The sequence below is a fragment of the Felis catus genome, chromosome A3 (genome assembly GCF_018350175.1).
Source record: "Felis catus isolate Fca126 chromosome A3, F.catus_Fca126_mat1.0, whole genome shotgun sequence".
Classification (NCBI taxonomy): Eukaryota; Metazoa; Chordata; class Mammalia; order Carnivora; family Felidae; genus Felis; species Felis catus.
The window spans coordinates 18,149,147-18,170,293 of record NC_058370.1 but is presented as its reverse complement, the minus strand read 5'-3'; the positions used below and the strand labels follow the sequence as shown (position 1 = coordinate 18,170,293).

General features: G+C 50.6%; 1 protein-coding gene across 14 annotated transcripts in view; it reads right to left on the bottom strand.

Moving 5' to 3' along the window:
• PTPRT (protein tyrosine phosphatase receptor type T) overlaps positions 1–21,147 on the bottom strand; it is a 1,064,810-nt gene that overhangs the window by 40,155 nt on the left and 1,003,508 nt on the right. For 7 of the 14 annotated variants that reach the window (XM_023251232.2, XM_023251233.2, XM_023251234.2 and 4 more), the window contains 8 exons: positions 19,282–19,318; positions 17,886–17,983; positions 15,325–15,384; positions 14,484–14,600; positions 9,767–9,921; positions 6,324–6,459; positions 4,094–4,243; positions 2,423–2,596 (listed from right to left, as the gene is read on the bottom strand). In XM_023251232.2, coding sequence (XP_023107000.1) covers positions 2,423–2,596; positions 4,094–4,243; positions 6,324–6,459; positions 9,767–9,921; positions 14,484–14,600; positions 15,325–15,384; positions 17,886–17,983; positions 19,282–19,318 — 927 coding nt within the window. The remainder of the gene's footprint in view (positions 1–2,422; positions 2,597–4,093; positions 4,244–6,323; positions 6,460–9,766; positions 9,922–14,483; positions 14,601–15,324; positions 15,385–17,885; positions 17,984–19,281; positions 19,319–21,147) is intronic. The other 7 variants (XM_023251237.2, XM_023251238.2, XM_023251240.2 and 4 more) reach the window with 1 other exon arrangement.

The following is a 21,147-nucleotide window of genomic DNA, read 5'->3' as shown; positions in this document are numbered from 1 at the left end:
AGTGTCCAGTCAGCAGGAAATGGGGGGGATAGAGGGGCTTGCCTGTCCAAACCAGGGGAACACCCAGGCAAAAGACCCTGCCAACCATATTACATAAAGCACCTGTCCATTCTGTTATCTCTTGATGCCCTGGACAAAAAAATGCCTAGCAACTGTGGATGTCGCATAGGCACAAGGGTCCTGTCTTCCAAGGACCTTCTCCTGGTTAGTGGGATGGTCAAAGAGGGGAGTCTGGGAGGGCAGAATATTTAATTTCCCCAAAAGCGAAACTCTAGTTGCAGAGAGCAGGTCTTTGAGCCATTTCTAGACACAGAAAAGATCCTAGGTTTTAAAAGTCAAAAAACAGGATCCAGACCCTGGACTCCACCCTTCTGAGCTAGTTGACCTGGAGACAGTCATGCAAATACTCTGAGCCTCAGTACTTCATCTGGAAAATGGGGACAATAACACCCAAACACAGAATGAGTCAGGGTAAGTCCAGGGCCCGACATGGTACCTGCCCAACACTCGGTGAATGTTAGTTCTCTTTCCTTTTTCCCTGTCTCTGTGATAAATGCTCTATTAGGCCAGCATGCCTGACAAAGCCTTATCTGAAAATATGTTCAAGATCCGCGCTCCTGCTGGGTTTCAGGGATCAGCCGGCAATCCATTTCATGGATAACATCATCCTTTACCAGGGGAAACATTAAAAATTAACCCAGAGGACTTCATATTTTTCTGCTAGGAGCAAAGCTGCTATGGTTACCAGATAATGCACAGACTGAACTGGAATACAGATAAGGACTTTTTTTTTTTTTTTTTAAAGAAAGGCAAAGGCCCAGTGATGGCTCACAGGAGAAATGCCCTGTGGACAAAGAGAACATAATCAGCATCAGAGCTTGGCAGAAGACATTTGGCTCCAGGCAGCATCTAACCTACTAAGTAGAGGCCAGAAACATGTTTGATCCTTGCATAGATGAGGAAGCCAGGGGGGAGGGAGTTGGGACAAATGGGAGAAAAGCAATGGGGAACCTGGAAGTGTGAGTATACCCGCAGGCCCCTTCTCTTGCCACACGCGTGCACACACATGCATGCACACATACACATACGTGCACACATTGACCTTAGAGAGCTCTAAGGTAAAGGCCAGAGGTACTCCCTCCATCTCTAGCTATTTGATCTGACCAGGACAATGCTCCCTGCATCTGGACCCATAGCCAGGGTCTTCATGGAGGACTTGGGCACCCTGTGGGCCAAGGCCAGGGCAAGCCCTGACAGAGCTGATAAGCACTGACCTCCCATCACCTGCTTCCAACACTGACAGCCCTTGGGGAGAGTTTTAGGAGGGTCAGAGGTCAGAAGAGGAGTTGGCTTTGACCCGAGGACAGAGCACCCCACATTCTTGCCTGTTGCGGGTGAGATGGGAAGTCCACGTGGGCTGGATGGATGTAACCATGGACATGGGTTGGGGGTGGGGGCGGAATCTGAAGGGCTTATCCCCAATCAGGCAATGGTATTCTTGGTCCTGAGCCTCGGGATGTCTGTGTCCTAGTGGATTGCACAAACTGTGGGGAGGCCCAAGGAATGAATTCCAGGGTCTGAGTCCTGGCTTCTGGCTCTGCCAGTAGCTTTCGGGTGACCTTGAGCAAGTCTCTTCCTCTTTCTGGCCTCACTGTCCTTTGCTTAAAAGTACAAGGATGAGACCAGATAATCCATGGCTCATTCCTGCTGCAAATATCTCTACATCCAGGAGGTGGAGGAATGATCAGTGGGAGTAGCTGAAGGACCCAGGAGGAAAGCATATGAGTCAGGAACATGGACATGACCTTCTAATTAGGGTCATGACTCCTAAACCAGGTCAGGGTAGGAGTGCCCTTCTTAGATTTGCTGCCGAGAAAGCAGAAGAAAGTGCCTCTGATAGAATAGTCAGAAACATGGCCCATGCCCTTTGCTAAACCCATCACTTGTCCAGTTACTGAGCACCTACCATCTGCCAGCCTCATTCTTGCCTCTGCACATGAGTTCTGGGAGCCTGCCTGGGAGTTCCCCAAGGGCAGAACCTATGTCTGCACCATCCTGGATTCCCAAAGCTCAGGCCAGGGCCTGGCATAGAGAATGTTTCCTGAACTAAACTTAAGGCTGAGAGTTAGCTCTATGGGCAGTAGGAGGGTGTACTGGGAAGGCTTGTGCTGTGCCATCATGGACCGATTTTATGCTTTTGGTCTATTCTTGACAGGATTATGGGAGCAAAGAGCCAAGCACATGGCTCGTATATAGGTTTGGACCAGAGCCTTCAGGGGGAGCAAAGGTCCTTGTGGCCAGGAAGAGCAGAAGCAAAGAGAGGCTGGTTGGGGGTGGTGGTGTGGGGTGTCAGTGCCCTGGGCTCCAGCCATCTCCACCTTGAAGAAATTTCTCAGTGAGTGCCAGCCAGGGCTCAGCTTACGTCCATCAGTGCGGCATTGACGTAGTTGCTGGGTTCCCCATCCACTGAGATAAGGAAGGGCAGGCAGCGGTCCAGAGGCAGGACATCCATGCTCCGGTTCTTATCGTGGTTCCGGGGCAGGAGCCCGATGCTGCAGTCCTCGGGCCGGACGCGGGGAGTCACGATGTTGAGGGTCTGTAAGGCGCAAAGACAGATAGGTAGGCATTACTCAGGTGGTAGCCCCAAACAGAGGAGATAGCAAGGTTCAAAGCCAGCCTACCCCACCCTATCTGCATCCTGAAAGTTTGGCCCTCCGGTCCCTCCCCAGGACTTGTTCCTCTCCCGTGTGATGTTTCTGCCATCTCCCGTTAGCTGCTCCATGCAGGCTGAGAGCCCCTACCAAGGCTGTGAGACACCCCCATGATGCCAAGTATGTACAGACTGCATGCCCACACACAGAGCAGACACAGGCTGCCAACACCTGCCAACCATTTGAGCTAAGCTGCTCAGCTCTGTGAAGGGTGGGCGAGCCAGGAGGTCAGGGGGTGGGGGTGGGGGTGGGGAATCCCCCATGCATCCCTTGAAGTGCCAAGGAAGGAGGGAAAGGATTTCACCAATGCTCCTCTTAGAGAAAGCTGTTTTCAGAATGGAAGGGTGTCTGGATGAGCTTCCCAGGATAGGTGAGAGACCCCCAGGAAGCAAGCTCTAGGAGTCTGGAAAATTTCAGGGTTGTGTCGTGCAGAGTGAGTCTTGTAAGTGTGGGGCCACAGCTGAATTGCCCAGCCAGGAGACCAGATGTTCTGTGCGCCCACGAGGGGGCTGTGGCCTCTGTCTTTCCCCTACTCAGTACTTGGTTTCCCCTCCCAATCAGTAAAGCTTCTGCTTGAGGGAGCACGGGGGCACTGGCCTGGCTGGGGTATATACCCATGGAACCAGGGGCTGGGTACTTGCCCCTCAATTCCTGGAGCTTTCTTGCTTCCCACTACCTGGTTCTCAGCACCTGTTGCCTAGGTAAGACCCTGGCCCTGACCTCAGGACAAAGGGCTGGCCTCTTGGCCTACTCAGTGACTCACATCAAGGCCTCCACACCAAGGTTGCCACCATTCTGGCTACCTGGGTTACAAAGTACAGATGTGCTATGTCTGAGCTGAGCTCTGGGATGGTGCTTCCCAAAGTTCAATATGCAGATAAGTCACCCAGAGATCTTGTTAAACTCTACGTTCTTGTTCAGTAGCTGTGGGTGGGACCCAAGATACCACATTCCTGATGAACTCCCGGGTAAAGTTGATGGTGCTGGTCTCCAGACCCAACTCTGAGTAGTGAGGCTCTAGGACAGACACACTCCAATTGCACAGAAATGGTAAGAAAAAACCCGAGTCCCTCCAGGGACGGCAGAGCATGAAACTCACACCTGTGTTTATAAACATGTCTCCACCCACAACTAGGATTGGACTAGAACAAAGTTAGTTCAAAAACATATGCAGAGTTAAAACAAGCGTTAGCAGTCACCAAGTGACTGGTTAACAGTTGCTCGTGGCTGTGCATTGTATGTGCAAGAATTCATTCTGCAGTTGTCTGGAGCTGCAGACACTGGAAACACCAGACTCATCAGTTCTCATGAGGAAAAACCCCATGAACGTGCTCAGTGCTGCTGAAGTTGGCTGGGTCCCCGAGCCTGGGATTTGCTCATACCTGAAATTCGTCTTTGATTTGGCTGGAGTTGGTCTGGGGGTCCAGCCTGCTGATGTTGTAGTAGAGAGAGCGGAACTCACACACGGGGATGGCGGTATTGCCGCAGAGGCATGCTTCCAGGATGGCATCGTGCACAAACACGTACTGCTCCTGCCCAGCCAAGAAGAGAAGAGACAGGGTGCCGGGTGAGGACAGTGGCCTGGGAATTTGTGGTCCAAACTGAATCCCACGGCTGTGAAGTAGGGGCAGGATTCAGACTGCAGAATCACTGCTTCCTATCTGAAAACCTGAAGGATCAACTCTCCATGTTTCTCAGTGACCAACTGAGCAATGGTGAGTTTTGCGTAAGACTGAGCTGTGTAGACATTGAGGAAAGTAAGAAACTTCTGAATGTGCTGCAGTAGGGCTCTTGGTACCTGCCTGTGTCCCCTCAGCTTTCACCTTTACTTTGAAGCCTACGTACTGCAAGCACGTGAGATTCATGCCGAGGGATTTCCTCTAGTCCCAGGAGCACACCTGGGCTGGGTGCAGGGCGAGCCAGCATGGCTGAAGAGCCAATGCTCTGGAAAGGAGCCCTCAAGCAGTGCCAGCTGGAGAGCTGGGGCATAAATACCTAAGTTTCCTTCTCTCTCAGGTAGGAGATTTGGAAGGGAACATTTCCTACGGCCTCAGAGCTCCCAGTAGGCTTGGCCTCCAGTTGTTCACAGGGTTAATTAAACACCTTTACAAAAGACCTTAACACTTTCATAAAGCTTGGTGTCCTTTCCTTCTCTTTGCTTTCCAACTGGTGAGCCTTGGGATCACCTCTCAAGTAAATCACTTGCCCTCAACTCCCTGTCTCAGGGTCTGCTCCTGCGCCCTGTGCCCCTCGGCCAACTCTGTTCTGTGCACCTGCTGTTCTCTTCTCCCTGAACCCCATTCCCCCTTTTCTATGGCCCCTATGCTTCATCCCCTCTGGACAGTCTTCTGCACACCCACCAGGTGGAAGCTGTTGCTGTTGTTGCTCCCAGGCCCTTAACAAACATTGAGTGCTCTCTTGCAGAACTTGGCCCTACATAAAACACTTATCCCGATGCATCACGATGATCTATTTGAATGTGTCTCCCCCACCAGACAGCAGGGGCCATGTGCCTGATGCCAGCCAGCAAGGCTGTCTTCCACAAGCATGAACCTGGGAACAGATAAAGCAGCCTCTTGGCTTTACTGCAGCCTCACCAAGAAGTCCAGACACTAGCCTGTGGGAGTTAGCTCAGACCCCACAGCAGGGGCCTATGTTTTTAAGTGCCGGATTCTCTGCAGGGCCGGCAGTGACTGGCCATGCCCAAAGCCAAAACTTCCCTTTGCAAGATTGGTGATGGACATAGCTTCTTATCTGCCTTACCTGACTGCCTGGGCACCCACAGCCTTCCCTAGAATCAGATGATGGGCTTTTATAATAACCAGCCATGGCTCTGAGGAGTAGGGTAGGCAGAAAAGACTGCCTAACAAGAGAGCATGGTTCAGGGGAAAGTGCTTGAGCCTTGGAGTCACACGGACCCAGCTTCTCAGTTTCTTTCTTTATGAAATGGGGATACCAGTAGGAGCTGCCTGGCAGGCTTGTTGTGAATAGGAACAATACCCTGAATACAAAGGGCCCATCATGATGCTTGGCACATGGTAGATAGATGCTCAACACTAAAGATGGACTCCTCTCATTTCCCACGGGGCTTGGGCTCTTGACCTGAACAGAGGGGGGCTTGGAGGTCTGCTTTCCCCCCGAAGGCAAGGGCTATATGTTATCTCTTTTGGAATCCCTGGAACCCAGCCCAATTATTCAATAATTTTGTTGGTTAAGCCATTCTTGCGGGGACTGAAGCAATGCTTGGCACACAGCAGGCGTTCCGCAAATGCCAATCCTTCCCTCTCTCTCTTCTTCCCCCAATGCAAGTAAACCATTTGAAGAATCCTTAGAAGTTCCCATTAAGCCCCTGCTCAGATGCCCTCAGCACTGGGGAACTCCTTACCTTTCCTCATTGGAGGATGTCATTGCACCGAGGGGCCTCAGGGTGGGCAGTGGTGTCCTGGCTTCTACTGTGGTCTCCTCGCAGTCAGCCATGTATCCCCTTCCTCCATTTCTCCCGCCCCTGGGTCTCTTTCTCTAGGATGCCTTCACCCATGGGTGAGTGTTCTACCCTGCTTCTCCTTGGCCAGGGCTGCAGCTGGCTGGCCAGCTCGGTGCCCCAGGACTCACCTCTGTCTGCACCAGGTTGACCCTCTGGGCCCGGAGCTCACGCACACAGTTGAAGATGTCCACTACCCCTTCGTTCTCGGCCATGTCGAGCATGGTGTCGATAGCGATGAAGCAGCCGGTCCTCCCAGCCCCAGCGCTGGCAGAGAGGACAGTGTCTGTGTTAGGGACCTTGGGACAGGACCAGCCCTGGGGAGGCCCCCCGCCCCCATTCAGCCCTGTCCCGAGGCATGCTGTAGAGGTCAGACATAAAAGCCTGAATCCCAGCACTGCGGGGAGACTCAGAGCAAGCAAGTGAACTTAGAGTCTCAGCTCTCTTCTGTAAAATGGGAGAGCAATGCTTGCCTTTGGGGCTGTTTTATCAAAACCTGCTTATATTTGTTGTACTCATTAGCAAGCACTTATTTCATGCTTACAAAGTGCCAGAAATTGTTCGAAGGGTGTTACAAATGTTACCTATTAACTCCCTTGTGAGGTTGTTTTCTTACCCCATTTACAGGTGAGAAAAGCAAGGCATGGAGGGCTGACCTTACTCAAGGTCACACAGCTGGCGTGCAGTGGAGGTGGGACTTTTTATCCCAGCAATCTGGCTCCAGGGCCTGTGTTCTTATACGTTCTTAGTAACAGCACGAAATGCACGCTTCAACAACACGTATGTCTGCCGTTGCCTCATCTGGTGGGTGCAGCCAATCCGTCTGTATCATGCAAGGCATGGTGCCTGGCACACTGGAGATGCCTAATAAACATGTCTTCCCTACCCCCCCGCCCCCCTTCTGTTCCACTTTTTCCCTTCGTCAGCAAACAGGTTGACAGATGGCAGCAAGGACGGAGAGACGAGGGAGCAGAGGAAAGGGGAGAGGGCAGAAACCGGATCCTCTGAGCTGGCTCAAAGGCACAGAGTGAGTCCCAAGTCCCATGTCACAAGCCCGGGGCTTGGCTCCGCTTGCACCTGTTTGCCAGAAACAAGATCCAGGAGCATCCTTAAACTGGAGCAGGTGATGGCTCCAAGACCCTGGTCTGGTATATATGCTCTGATTCTGATTCATACTCCATTCTGATCACTGGTGTTTCCTTCAGGAAAATCTCAGACCAAGTACAAAATAGCAGAAGAACTCAGCATGACCCCCATGGACCACGGCATGGGTCCCAGACCAGCACTGGTTCTGGTCAGGGCACTGAATCAGAGACAAACAGAACATTGACCTTGAATGCATGCAGTTTAGGAAGTGAAGGCCAGACCACCAAGGAGGCCCATGTTGGCTGTGTTTTCACATCTTGCTTCCCCTGGGGAAACCAGGGCTGGGGCAGGAAGGAGAGCAATGCTGGCCGACCGTTAAGTCCAGGCAGGACAGGCCCGAGGGGACTGTCACCCACAATGATCTGGAAAACAAACCCCTGGGAAGCACTCTTTGTTCTTAGTAAAATTGCACGGTTTAAACTGAGTTAAATTTGACTTGTATTTGTACCCTTACACCTCCGGTCCAGATCCCTCAGAAGGGACTCGGTGGGCTGGGCACCAGGGGCTAGGAGGCAGCACGAAGAGGCACTCATCCGTGTTTTCCTGACATCTCCTCCTCAGCCTGTTTTAGGGGACACAACCAGGATCCACCTTGGATCCCCCACCAGTGAGCAAGCTGCCTGGTGCCCGCGAGCCTCACATGTACAACGTGCCTCCTTGCAGTGTTCTCCTGAGCACCTGAGCTGTATTTATTTCTGCCTCACATAGCAACTGAGCTCATGATGTTTGGGGCCAGACCCCTGGAATCAAATCCTGGCTCAACTACTTATGAGCCGTGTGACGTTGGGTAAATGACTTAACCTCTCTGGGCTTCCATAACCTCAACCATAACACGAGGCTGATAATAATAAATAAGCCCACCATGTAGCATTAATTAATAGCACAGTGCGTGTGAGTTGCATGACATTATGCTGAAAAAGCACAATGCGTGGAAACTGCTTAGCCCTATGCCTGGGTACCTAGCAATTTCCCAATAAATGGTTGCTTGCTACTCACATTCAACAAATATTTATGGAGCACCTTGTATGCACTAGGTGCTGGGATTGGGAGTGGGGCCGATATTAGAAGCAGAGAACGGTGGTATTTTATATGTGCTTATTACATGGCAGGACTACTCTTAGGCACCTCGTTATGTTACCCAACACATTCAATCTTCAGAATAGACCCAGGAGTGGGGACCACTGTGCCTGGCGCATAAGGCTGACTTATTATGGGGGTAAGACATAGAGCCATCATGTAAGGAGAGCCTGATGAATGTTTGCCATTGTTTCCCTTCCTCCCTATCCCTGCTCTGGCTGCTCTCTGGGGCACAGGACTGGGCGGGGAGCGAACATTCTCCCGTCCTTGAACTGTCATGTGGTGTAAAGCAGGCCATGTATGCCAAATGCCTGGAGAGCCCAGAGGTGATGATGAGTATTCTCTCCTAACCCTCAGCGACCTCATCTGTGAAATGGGCTGTCTAATTCACACCTGCTTGTGGTGGGGGAGGGTAAATGGATGCTGAGTGAGAAGGGGCTGGCTCCCTGATGCTTGCAGTTTGTGGAGACCCTCCTTGGCTTGACTCAGCACCTTGACTGAGGTGGACACCGCCAGGGCAAGGGTAAGATAACTTAACATGCAGCTAAGAACACGCAGTGTCTGAAAAGCGGGGCTGGGCCCAGGGTCACATTGGAAAACGGAGGCACTGGGAGGAAGGAGAGTGCAGGCCAGCTGGCCTTCGGGTCTGGTCCAATTCTTAACGCCCTTGACATGACACTTCATCTCCATTTAGGAGGATCGGAAGATGTGCCAGTCATTCCCAGGGGACTTTCTAGGTCAGAGCTGAAAATATCTCTTTTCCATAATAAGGTGAAGCCTGGCGCTGTCCATTTACTCTCTATTAAGGACCCTGCAGGCCAGCAATTGATTTTTAAAATACAAGAACTGAAGAGAAGTGGGCTTCCACGGAGGCGCCCTGCCGCCACGGCAAGGAGCTGAGGGCGAGCATCTGCGGCCATGGCTGTGAACTCCCGGCTCTGGCCATGGCTGTGAACTCCTGTGGGCCCCGAGCAAAGTGTCCACCTTCTCAGTACCTTGGTATTTCTCATCTGTAAAATGGGATGGATGATAACGTCCACCCCTCCAGGCCGCGTGAGAAGTTGTGCAAAGTGCACATGGGGCAGAGGCTGTCGGTGCAAGGCCACGTCCCCAGGTGACTTTACTATTTCAGGGCAACAGTAATGATACCAACTGGTACTGCTACTATTACTTTGTTATCAATATTGTCGTCGTCATCAGCCCTTGGGGCTGGGGCTGGGCTTGGGGACACAGGGCAGGGCAGTCTGGAAGGCGACGAATAAAGGCCACTGGAAAAACAGTGTCTCTCTCCCCGAGAGCAAGGCTGCAGAAGCAGAAGCAGCCTTGTTTAGAGCTGGAGGACTTCACTTACCTGCAGTGGACCACTATGGGCCCCGCCTCGGGGGGGTTGAGGAACTTCACTTGGCGCACAAAGCCCAGCAGGCCGGTGGCATAGCAGGGGACGCCGTGGTCAGGCCAGCTGGTGAAGTGGAAGAGGCGGAGTTCCCGGATCTCGTGGTAGCCTTTCTGAGGAGAGAACGCGCCTCTGTTCCTCCAGCTGCTGCACCCACATGCCCCCTCCTGCCCCAAGCACCCGCGGGGAACACGGTTGCTGCACCGAGGAACCAGCCTCCCTGCCATCAGGGAGGACAGGACCCTACCAGCGTGAGCAGGGGTTGCCACACAGAGTGACTTCTGTCATCTGTTGCGCCTGGGGGCCATGGAAGTAGGTAACGTAGAGGTGGTGGCTTTGCTGCAGGACTTCTCAGAGACTTTCGTGGGCTCATGTACACTCTGCATCCCCAAGGGAGTGTTACAGCCTCCCACAGCGTTTGTCCAAGGGACCCTCTTTTGACAAAGTGTCATGGGACTTCTATTCAGCAGAACAGACTCAGAGAAAGGTTGGCCTTAAACAACAAGTTCAAGTCCTTGCCAGTCCACTATATGGCTTTTTCTGTGACTGGGGTCTGTGTCCCTCAGTTCTCCAGTCCTATCATTGTCTCCATGGCTTTTAAGTTTAAAAAAACGTGTCAGACTTCTTTAGTTATGAGATTCTTATTTAGGATGGTAAGATAGGAAACAAATAAAAGCTAGAGCTCCTCTGACGGACGGGGGCCTGGGCCTCCAGTTTCTTCCCCTCTCACCACTCCTTACAGACACCCTCCGGGCTAAGGGCACTGCTCTGACCAGTCTCTGGTCAGGTGTCACCTGGAGCCTGAGCTTAGGCAGTGTCCTTGCCCACTCTTTCTTACCTTGCAAACATCCCGCAGGTGTGCAGGGAACACTGAATAGGAAGAGTGTTCATTCCTTCAGTTAAAGAATATTCACTGAGGTTATCTGTGCCTCGTGTTAGGCACTGCGAAGGCAGAAATAAAAGCTATGGCCCCCGTCCCTGGAACAGCTCATGGTCTAGCTGGGGAGGCAGACCCCTAAGTGGATAATTCTACTGAAGTATTTAAAGGAGTGTCAGGTAACCCCATCTGGGGAAGGAGAAATCAGAGAGGGCTTCCTAAAGGAGGTGATGCATGGCCTGAGTCTTGAGACACAATAATAGCTAACATTTATTATTTTTTAATTTATTTATTATTTTATTTTTTGTTTTATTATTTTATTATTTTTAAAGAAGTTTTTTTTAAAGATTTAAATTTTTTTTCAATGTTTATTTTTGAGAGAGAGCGAGAGCGAGCAAGCGTCTATGTGTGAGTGGGAGAGAGGCATAGAGAGAGGCAGAGAATCCAAAGCAGGCTCCATGCTATCAGCACAAAGCCTGACGTGGAGATCGAACTCATGAACCACAAGATCATGACCTGAGCTGAAGTTGGACGCTCAACCGACTGAGCCACCCAGGTGCCCCTATAGCTAATACTTATTAAACACAGACTCCATGCCTGTTACTCTTCTGAACATTTCAATGTATTAACTCATTTAATTGTCAGACCAGTCCTTATGTTGTTATCTCTGTTTTGTGGATGAGGAAATTGAGGCTAAGCAAGGTTACGTAACATAACTAGGTCACACAACTAGTAAGTTGTAACCCAGTCTGGACCCTGGCTGATGGACTTCGCATCTGCACTCCTAATCACTGTAAGACACTGATGTTCGAGTACTGCCCAGCGGAACAGATGGCGGGATTCCATGGGAGACCGGCAGCCGGGGCATCCATGTGGGGACAGGGCTTACTTAGCACAGCTCGTGCACAGAATCACAAACGGGGCACCCCCAGAGGAAAGTAGAAGACGGGGCACGTGCTGGATCCCGGGAGGCCTTGTATCCCACACTGAGTCTTTACTGGGGAGCTCTGGGGAGGCTGCAGGGATGGGTGCACAGAAGGGGAAGTGTGTCATCAGACTTGCATTTTTAGGAGGACGATGCAGGCTGCTATGTGAAGCAGGGATCTGAGCGGGTGTGTTGGGGGGCAGTGCAGAGGGCGCTGACAGTGCCCTTCAGGTCCCCTTTCCTGGGCCAGAAACCCCATCCCCAGCTCCTCTGAGTCTTGGCTGATGCCCACAGCCACTTCCTCCTTCAGAGAATTGCTCAGCCAACCAGGAGCCACTTCCCCTGGGCGGGGGGGGGGGGGGGGGGGTGGGCAGCTGGCCTTCAGTGGTTGGAGAACAGCAGAGTGGGCAGCTGACTTGCTGAGACTGCCCAGGACTGAGCAGTTTCCCGGGACATGGGACTTTTGGTGCTAAAGCCAGGATGGCCCTGGGCACACCGGGACGTTGGGTTACCCTAATGGAGGAACAGAAGATCCCTTTGCCTTGAGACGGATTACCTGTCTCTAGAGCTCCCATGGGATCTGGCTGATGCTGGTCTCAGGCTGAAAGCATTCCCTTGCTTGGCTCCTTCCCCTGCCCCATCCCGCCTCCTCCTTCTCTTCTCTTCTCCTCAGAACAAGGGCACCCAAAGCTCTGCCTCAGGCTCGGCTCCCAGAAACCCAGACTAAGATGGGGTGAGACTAGAAGCAGAGAGGCCCCAGGAGGCGGGGGTAGGCGTCCAGGTGGGAGTGAACAAAGGCCCAGACGAGGGCCCTGATGGACGAGCTCAAGTAGGAGAAAACAGCTTCAGGAATACTCGGTTTTTCATTCCATGCTCAGAGTCACCTCAGCCCGGGAAGCCCTTGTTCGAGACCTCACTACCTCCACTGCGGTTATGTATCGGGGCCCTCTCTCCCAGTTGGGACTGTGCTCTCTTCAAGGGCAGATGCTGCTTCCTGTTTATTATTTCTGGCTCCCGGGCTTGGCTCAAGAACCAATTGTGAGCTAATGACCCAGATAGTTTGCTGAGCACCTGTGTACGGTTCTCCAAAGCCTCCCTGCTCAGGTGTGGGACCCAGGATGGGCCACTATGTCCCCACTGCTCATCTCACTCTCCACACTAACTGCTTATGTGCCAGGTGAGATGGGAGCCCCATCCAAGGACCTTTTTTTGTGGCTTGTGTCCCCAGGACAACCCACTGCAGGAGTGCTGACTGCGAGTGACTCCCCTTTTCTGGAGCGGTGCCCTCGGCCAACAAGAGCCAACTTGTGCTGGAGGTGACCTCTCAGTGGCTGGTCTACAGTCAGAGGGCAGACTGAGGCAAGGGGGCAAACTCTCTGGTGCAGGTCATGCTCTGGAAGCCCCCTGGAGCAGGCCTGGGCTAGACTTTGCGGAAGACTCTCTTGCCCAGGTTCTTCTCCTTCCCTCTCCCACTTCCTGCCCTCTATTACAAGTTTCTCTTAAGAGTGGTCCCAGGGTGCACTATATGCACCTGAATCCTTGTCTCAGGCTCTGCTTCTAAGGAACCTGACCTAAGGCCACATCAATGCACCTGTTGTCTTCCTCCTCGTCAAGAAGAAGGGCCCTTCTCTCCTGGCTCTTCACCTGAGCCTGCAGATGTAGGCCTTCAGAAGCACGGGGCTTGGAGAGGGAACAGCCAGGAGGAGCGTGTCCTGTACTCAACCACGCGTGCAGGCACCATACCGTGCATGTGCCTGCTTCGGTCCTCAAAAGTACTTGCACAAACCTCAACAGTACAGCTTTCACAGCAGTGAATGCCCAATGCTTCTGCATCCTCGGGTCTGGGGCCACCTGGTCCAGTAGTGCAGGTGCTTTCAGAAAATGGCGTGTTGGAGTAGAGGAGGCACGGCGAGCCTCAGTCAAGGGCTGAGGTGGGAACGTGGTTCGGCCGGCTTATGGCCGAGCAGCTCTGGACAGCTGATGTACGTGTGCTGTGCCTAATTTTTGTCACCTCTAAAATGGGGGTAATAACAGTACCTCCATAAAGAGGTTGTTGACAGGATGAAATGAGTTCATGTATGCAAAGCACCGAGAAAAGCACCTGCTTTAGTAATTGCTCAATAAATGTTAGCTAGCATTATGAGACCAATTAAATTACTAATCTAATAATTATTTGGAATCTCATTCTTTTTTTTTTCATTTTAAGCTTTTCTCATTTTTTTTAATGAAATCTCATTCTTGCTTACTTGCACCCTAGCCTCGTTTCAATACCTAGACCAGCATCAACCCTGACATCACTGACATCTGTGGTTGGGTGCTGGGGTGTCCTACGCATTGCAGGATGTTAGCGTCCTTGGCCTCCACCCATAGACGCCAGGAGCACCCCTCCTTCCTCAGGTTTGATAACTAAAAATGTCCCTAGACATGCTCAAACGTCCCCTGTGGGACAAAATCACCACCAGTTGAGAACCACAGGCCTAGAACACGTTGAAATCTTCTTTCCCCTCAACTCTGCATGTTTCCTTCTCTCTGCCTGGCAGAGTATTCCTCCTGTTCTTCCCTCAGCTGGCTCCTTCTCATCCTTCATTATCTGCCTCAATACCTCCTCCTCCAGGAAGCCCTCTCTCACCACATCATCTTCCTGTCTCCACTCATGGCATGTTTTTTTTTTTTCCATGGCTTTTATCACCATATGGCATTAGTCCATTTATTTGTCTGTTGAATTCTGTTTGTCTCTCCTGCTAGAGGGGGGCATCTTCTGGAATGGGATTCACATCCAACCTGATTGCTGACTCGTCCCTGGTGCCAAACACAGGATGGGCACAGAGCAGACCCTCGCTCAGTGCATGCCCAGAATGAACAAACAAGCTTACCTTCTGGACTGTGAAGGTACGTATGACGTATTCTGCCAGGGGTTCTGTTTCAATCAGGGTGACTTTAATGTCTCCGTAGACCTCCGTGTCGTCCGGCCAGTATCGCACACACTTCACCTGTGAGAAAAGACAGAGACAAGGACGAATGAGTGGGTGGCTGAGTACGAGCAGCCGCCTCGTCTGGCCTTCCTGTTCAGATAAACCCAAGGGCGATTTGGGTGGAATTTCGGTCGAAGGGGTTCTCAGCTGGCCAGGGACTGGCAAACCGCACAGGGCCACGCTCTCTCCCCAAGGAACTGGAGCCGTTAGGGATAATGGTGGTACCTTCTTTTGCAGAGCTCCTTAAAATCTCCAAGTCCATCATCACCCTAAGTGATCGAATAGATCAAGGTGAGGTAGGCAGGTGGCGTTACCCCGTTTACAGATGAGAATAACGCTCGAGTATGGAGGTCTGGTGACTCTTCTGGGGTCACTTGGCCAGTTTCCTAGCTCTGGCTGAGCCCTCTCTGTGCGAGGTCAGGCTGGGGCAGCTGGGCAGTGTCAGCAGAGCAGAGATGAGAATAAAAGGTGGGCAACAGCAAGGGAGTGGAAGCAGAAGTGGTCGGGAGAGGGACATTACTATTAAGAGGTGGAAATTGGGGGCTGGAAGGAGAAAGGCTCTCATTTGGGAAAAGTATGGAAGGTGCTGGGCTCAGAGGGAAGACTCTGTGACCGCTCTGTGCCCGGGCGGTGGGTGCAGGTGCTACAGACAAGCCAGTCCCACATCCTGACTCTGCGTCACACTCCGCGGGAGGAAGAAGAGATCATCATTGCTTTCCCCTAAAAAGAACAAAAGCATTACCATTCCGGGGGACGCCGCGCGGCCTACAGTGGCATTTCCCACAGTGTGTTCCGCTGGGCGCTAATAGGTGTTAGGTAAAACACAAGAAACAAAAAAACAAACAAAAAAAAGGTTTTGTGGTCAAATGAGTTTGGGAAATGCTGGATTAAACAAAGTTAAACAGGCCGCTCTGCTACCAGACTCCTCAGCTCATCGAATGTGCTAACGCTACTGTATTTTCGACTCTCCGAGAGGGGCAAAGAGTGCACAGCATTTCCCAAACGTATTTAACCATGGAACCCTCTTCTCACTAGACATCCTGCAGGCTAGCATCCCGTGGAACCCACTTAGGGAAATGCTGGTACAGTGCAACAGGCTTTGGAGGCAAATGGATGCGTTGCTTGGTGCTAACATTCAGTAGCTGTGTAGCTTCCAGAAAGTGCCGAAATCTCTGAGGCTCAACTTCTTATTAATAATGACAGCTAGGGGCGCCAGGGTGGCTCTGAGAGTTAAGCGTCCGACTCTTGCTTTCGGCTCAGGCCACGATCTCACGGTTCGTGAGCTGGAGTCCCGAGTCAGGCTCTGCCCTGTCAGCGCACAGCCTGCTGGGGATTCTCTCTCTCTCTGCCCCTCCCCAACTCGTGCTTTCTCTCTCTCTCCAAATAAATAAATAAACTTAAAAAAATGATAGCTAACACTTATTGACAACTGTTTCTCACTGCTTACTAAGTGTTCTATGAATTCCTTCCATGTGTTATTTTAATAGCTTATCATTACAACCTCATACAGATATTACCCCATTTTACAGATGAGGAATCAGAAGCACTGAGAGGCTAAAAAAGTGTCCAATGTCAGTAATGGATGGAGCCAGGATGCAAAGCTAGGCCATCTGAATAATTACCAGAAACACCACCTGGGGCAGTTGTTGGGACTCCAAATGAAGTAATACACAGTAAGCATCTGGCACGGTGCTTGGCTCTTAGGAGTTCTGTCAAGAGAGTACTCCCCTGTTCCCTCCCCAAATCCAAATCAGACTCATGATCTGTCCATCAAGGGAGTCTGTCTCCAATATGGGATATGTTATAGAACAGGCTGGAGTTTACCTCTGAATTCTTAAATCCTAGTTTTTTGTTTTTTTTTGTTTTTTTGTCCACAGCAGTTCCTCCCCCAGGCCTGGGTCCCTGGGGAGCAGTCATGAGTGGAGGGGCTGCGATACTAGCATGCGAGTCAAGAGTCAGTGGTCCTGGCAGGGCTCTGGCTAGGGGACTCCAGGGTAGTCACTCCACCCCTTTGGGCCTGTTTCCTCATCTGTAAAATTGGGGAAAGGACTAGGTAAGAGTGGGCTCGAGGATAAAGTCCCTCCTGGCCCTAGAGTCCTATGAGGCCGCGAGATGTCCATAGCCTGGATTATGACAACAGCCCAGATTCTCTCTTTCCCGTTATCTTGGAGGCCAGGACTCTTTATTTTAATGGGTTATCTGGTTTTTGCCGAAACAAAAACTTACCTGCCCACTCTTCAGTTAGTTCATAACGTAAGTGGAGAGGCCCTCTTCATTCTAGGGTCTGTGCACCTTGCCTTTAAACCCAGCAGCCCACCCACCCACATGCCACAGTTTACCAAGTTGGCAAAAGCAAGCTGGGGAATAACAGTCCCATTTCCAAGCCCTAGGAGTAGCTAAGGATGCCGTAGGAGAGAGTCAAGATAGAGCAGAGTGGGAGACCGAGGCCTGAACCCTGAGGAATATCCAGGTTTAGAGGTAAGGGAGCAAAGGGTCGAATGCTCTGAGAGGCTGAGGTCGATGAGAAGAAAGTGGCTGTTCATCCACATGAAGGATGCTGGTGATATTGACGGTGTCACTATGGGTGGGATGGAGGGAGGAGTTACGCTGGATGGGGGAGAAGAGAACGGGAGTGGAGAAGCAGAGTCTGTGTGTGTCTTTAGAGTCTGGCAGAAAAGTACAGACAAGAGAATCCTTTTTGTTTGCCTGCTTTATATTTTTCAGGGGGAAGGTACTCAGGATGTTTTACATTCAGGGGAATGATCTAGCAATGAGAAAAAGAGCTACTTTTCAAGTGAGCAGAGAAATGAAAAAAATATTGAATAGAATCTGTGATTTAAGGCACTGGGATTGCCTTTGAGAGGGCAAGAGTCACTTCCTCCGTCGTATGAGGCGGAACCATTAGAAACAGCAGATATTCTACCATTTGGGGTCAACACAAATGGCCATTTTTTATGGATCCCCCTGATGAGAGAGGGGGAAGAATGAGAAGGTGGTTGTAGATGCGGGTAGGATTGTGGCTTTGCGGTGTGAAGATGAGAGTTCACGTCTGATGGCTTTAGTTTCCTCAAAGTGCATGAGATGACATCATCAACGGGGTGAGGGTGGAGAGAGGGATGATTTGAAGGGAAAGGCCAGTCCTCGAATGGGAAGCAGGAGTGAGGATGTCTCCCATGCAGGTTGCTGTGGGGCGAACTGTTGAACACTGTTGAATGGGGGCACTTGGCACAAGGCCCAGAGCAGAGGAATGTTTGGAGGGCAGCACTAGCATCCTCTGTCCAGGTGGCTGCGGGAGGGGCTTACCCGGCCCACTTCCACGAGGTTTGTGACCATGACGATGCTGGCCGAGTTCTCCTGCCAGATCATTCTCCAAAAGTCCTTGACGGTCTCCTGCATTGGACCTGCCGACAGAGAAGGTGACAGGGTCAAGGAAGCAGCCAAGGGGCCGTCCCTCCTGCGTGGTCAGTCAAGGCTGGGCAGAGGTAAGCAAGAGCAAGGCCAGATGATCCTTGCTGGGACACCCAAGTCATCGAGACCAGGGCCAGAGTATGGGAAAGAAAAACAGCTTTCCAACCAAGCAGAGCATGGACTATAGCATCCGCTGGACACGTCGACAGCTTCTTCTCTTCCCTCTACTCTCCCGCAGCCCTCATGTGTCCTGCACCCATTGCCCTTCCCTGGAGATGATTTTCTCGCTCAGAATTGGGCTCTAGAAGCTCAGTGAGAGACAGGGAGGAAATTGGGGTTGCAGGGAAGGGAGGAGAGACAGAGAGCTGCTGGGAGCCAGACGCTCACGGCACAGACAGAAGAGGCCCGATTGTGAGCTTGACAAACACAGGGAGCATTCGTCTGCAGCCCAAACAGCAGGGACGGAAAGAAACAGACAAGGCAAGAGAGATAGCATCTGAGAGTCCAAAGCAATTTCCTTGGAAATTTCTCTTTCAATGTCCTGGGCCTTCATCGCTTTCACAATTACTAAAGTAACACATGTGTTTTGTATCAAAATCCTAATAGCATTTTTCTGTATATGTATACACTTTTCTGTGTATGTACCCTTATTTCTATGTATGTATTTGCTGTAATAAGCATCATCATTATATGCATTTTTGCACGCTCTTAAAAATTCTGACCAAGCATGAAATGCATTCACTGCATAATTTTCTAGAATATTGAAGTATCACACTTTATTTAACTCATCTACCAACGGTTGGGCATTTAAGACTTTTCACTTTTTTGCTATTGAAGATAATGCTGTGAAGAGTATCTTTATACATATCCCTATCCGTATATGTAATTATCTACAGGATTTCCTCCCCCAACGGTTGGGGAGATAGGATCATTTTTAAGCCTCTGATGATGTACAGCCACGTTGTTTTCTACTTCTGTCTTCTAGGCATATACTCATCAAAGAGATAAGGCAGCATCAACTCCAGTTCCGGATGGTGGATCCTGAAGCCGATGCTTCTGGTCTGCCCTGCCTGACCGCTGCCTAGTGACATCTCCTTCATCTCTCGCTCAGGTCCCTCCCCTAGAGCTGAACTTGGCACCTCTTTCCTTCACAAAAAACACAAATGGACGCTCCCAGGGACCCCTGGAGGCTCTCCAGCCCTACTCCTAGGCAGCTTCTTTGCTGGCAGACGCCCATCCCTCTCTTACAGTGAAGGGCGAGGACCCTTTCAAGGAAGAGGAGAGTACTTACCCTGAGTTGCAATGTAGTGCCGAGGTCGATGGTATCCCTGGACAACAGGACAGAAGCACAGTGAGGGCCTGCAGTCAAAGCTTGCAAACACTCTAATAGTAATAGTTCTCCTTTCCAAGACATGGTTTCCTCATAGGCAAAGTGGGAATAGCATTAGATGTTTCCCAGAGAAGTGGCAAAGATTAAATCAGGTAACGCATGTAAAGAGCTTATTAAATCACTCAATTTGTAATAGTTACTTGTGAGGGGCCCATATAGGCTTGCCCTGGAAGCAAGAACTGGGTGGACATTACTTATGCCCATGCACCCAGAAAGAGGTGGAGAAGGAATTTCGGGGTTTCTGGGGGGACATAAACCACCAAAAAGTCTTTCCTGAGCCATAACTGTGTGCAGAACACTGCATGAGTCCCTGTAGGCCACCCACCAGAAGAAAGCCATTGAGTTGCCATTCAACTCAATTCAAGAGGCCATTCAAGCCTCTTGAATTAGTAACAATTAGAAAAAAAAATCGGTAAGAATGCCACAATGTGACCGTCTCTGTGCCACATGGCTGGGCTTGGGATTGGAAGTCCCATTCACCAGGGAGGGCCCCGTGCAGGTGTGACCCAGAGGCTGATAAAGCCATTTTCTGTTTCAGAGTCTAGTTCCTGATATTCCTGTCCATCTCAGAGTGTCCGAATAGGCCTTGCCATGAACGCTCTGGTGTGGGGTTACTCTGTGCCCCATAACCCTAATCATTGGGGAAGAGGTTGAAGATAACCTTCTCTTTGGCCTGGATATGGCCATACTGGAGGATCCCCTTTCTAGTGCCAGAGAGGAATTATATCCTACTGGGTAGAGTTTAAGTTTGGGGACAAAGATTTGCATTTAGTCCATAACACTGAATGTAATTAGTATTTAGTGAATGAACACATGAGTGAATGAGTGGATGGATGGATGGATGGATAAAATTTCAAAATACAGATGCCAATTATGGAGCCTGCTGGTGGAGACATTATTATTGACAGTCCTGAAATCCCCTTTCATTTATGGTTAACTATCTCAAAAGAAAACAAGCCCTAAAGTTTGATGAATATCTAGTTTCTCTTAAATGTTGGTGATCAGTCTTTCTTCCCTGCCGGGGTGGATGGGCTGCCTCCTCTTTCTCAGGAAATGAGCCAGAATTGCCACCTGTATGGCTTATGGTGAAACAGATGTGCTATCTCTGAAGTTCTGGATCCACTTTCTGATTCGAAGACTAGTTTTTGGGTCCCCTATATATTCCTCCACCTCAATCTTCCACCTGCTCCATAAATATTCAGTAGGTACCTTTTAACTGCTGGGCATACTCTAGAGATGCCGGAGTTCACTGTCAGCACCAACCCAGGCCACTGTCATGGCCTGAGCTATTATTGGGTTAACCACAGTGACTAGGAATCAATGGCCCCACCTAAGCTCTGTTTGAGCAGTCCTGTCTTTTTAGTGAGTTGTCAGCTTCTCGAGGACAAACACTGCCTCCTAAGTTTTAAACATATTTTCCATAGAGCCTAGTACAGTGTGAGACTCAGAGCAAGTGTCCAAGAACAAGTTGCTGAGAGGTCAGCTAAATACATTAAGGTAGGAAGAAGTTATGTGCACACACTCTGGACCCTGTTGCCTGGTTTTGAATCCCGGCCCTGACCCTTAAGAGCTGTGTGGTGGTCTGGGGCAAGTACTTAACCTCCCTGTGCCTCAATTGATTTTCTGCTGTTAAATGCGGGTACTTTTATCTACATCATAGGATTGCTGTTAGGGTTATATGACACTTACTATGTCCCAGGCACTATCCTAAGATTTAACGTATAGGACTTTATATTATTTTACTGGTTATCTGGAAAACATTTATTG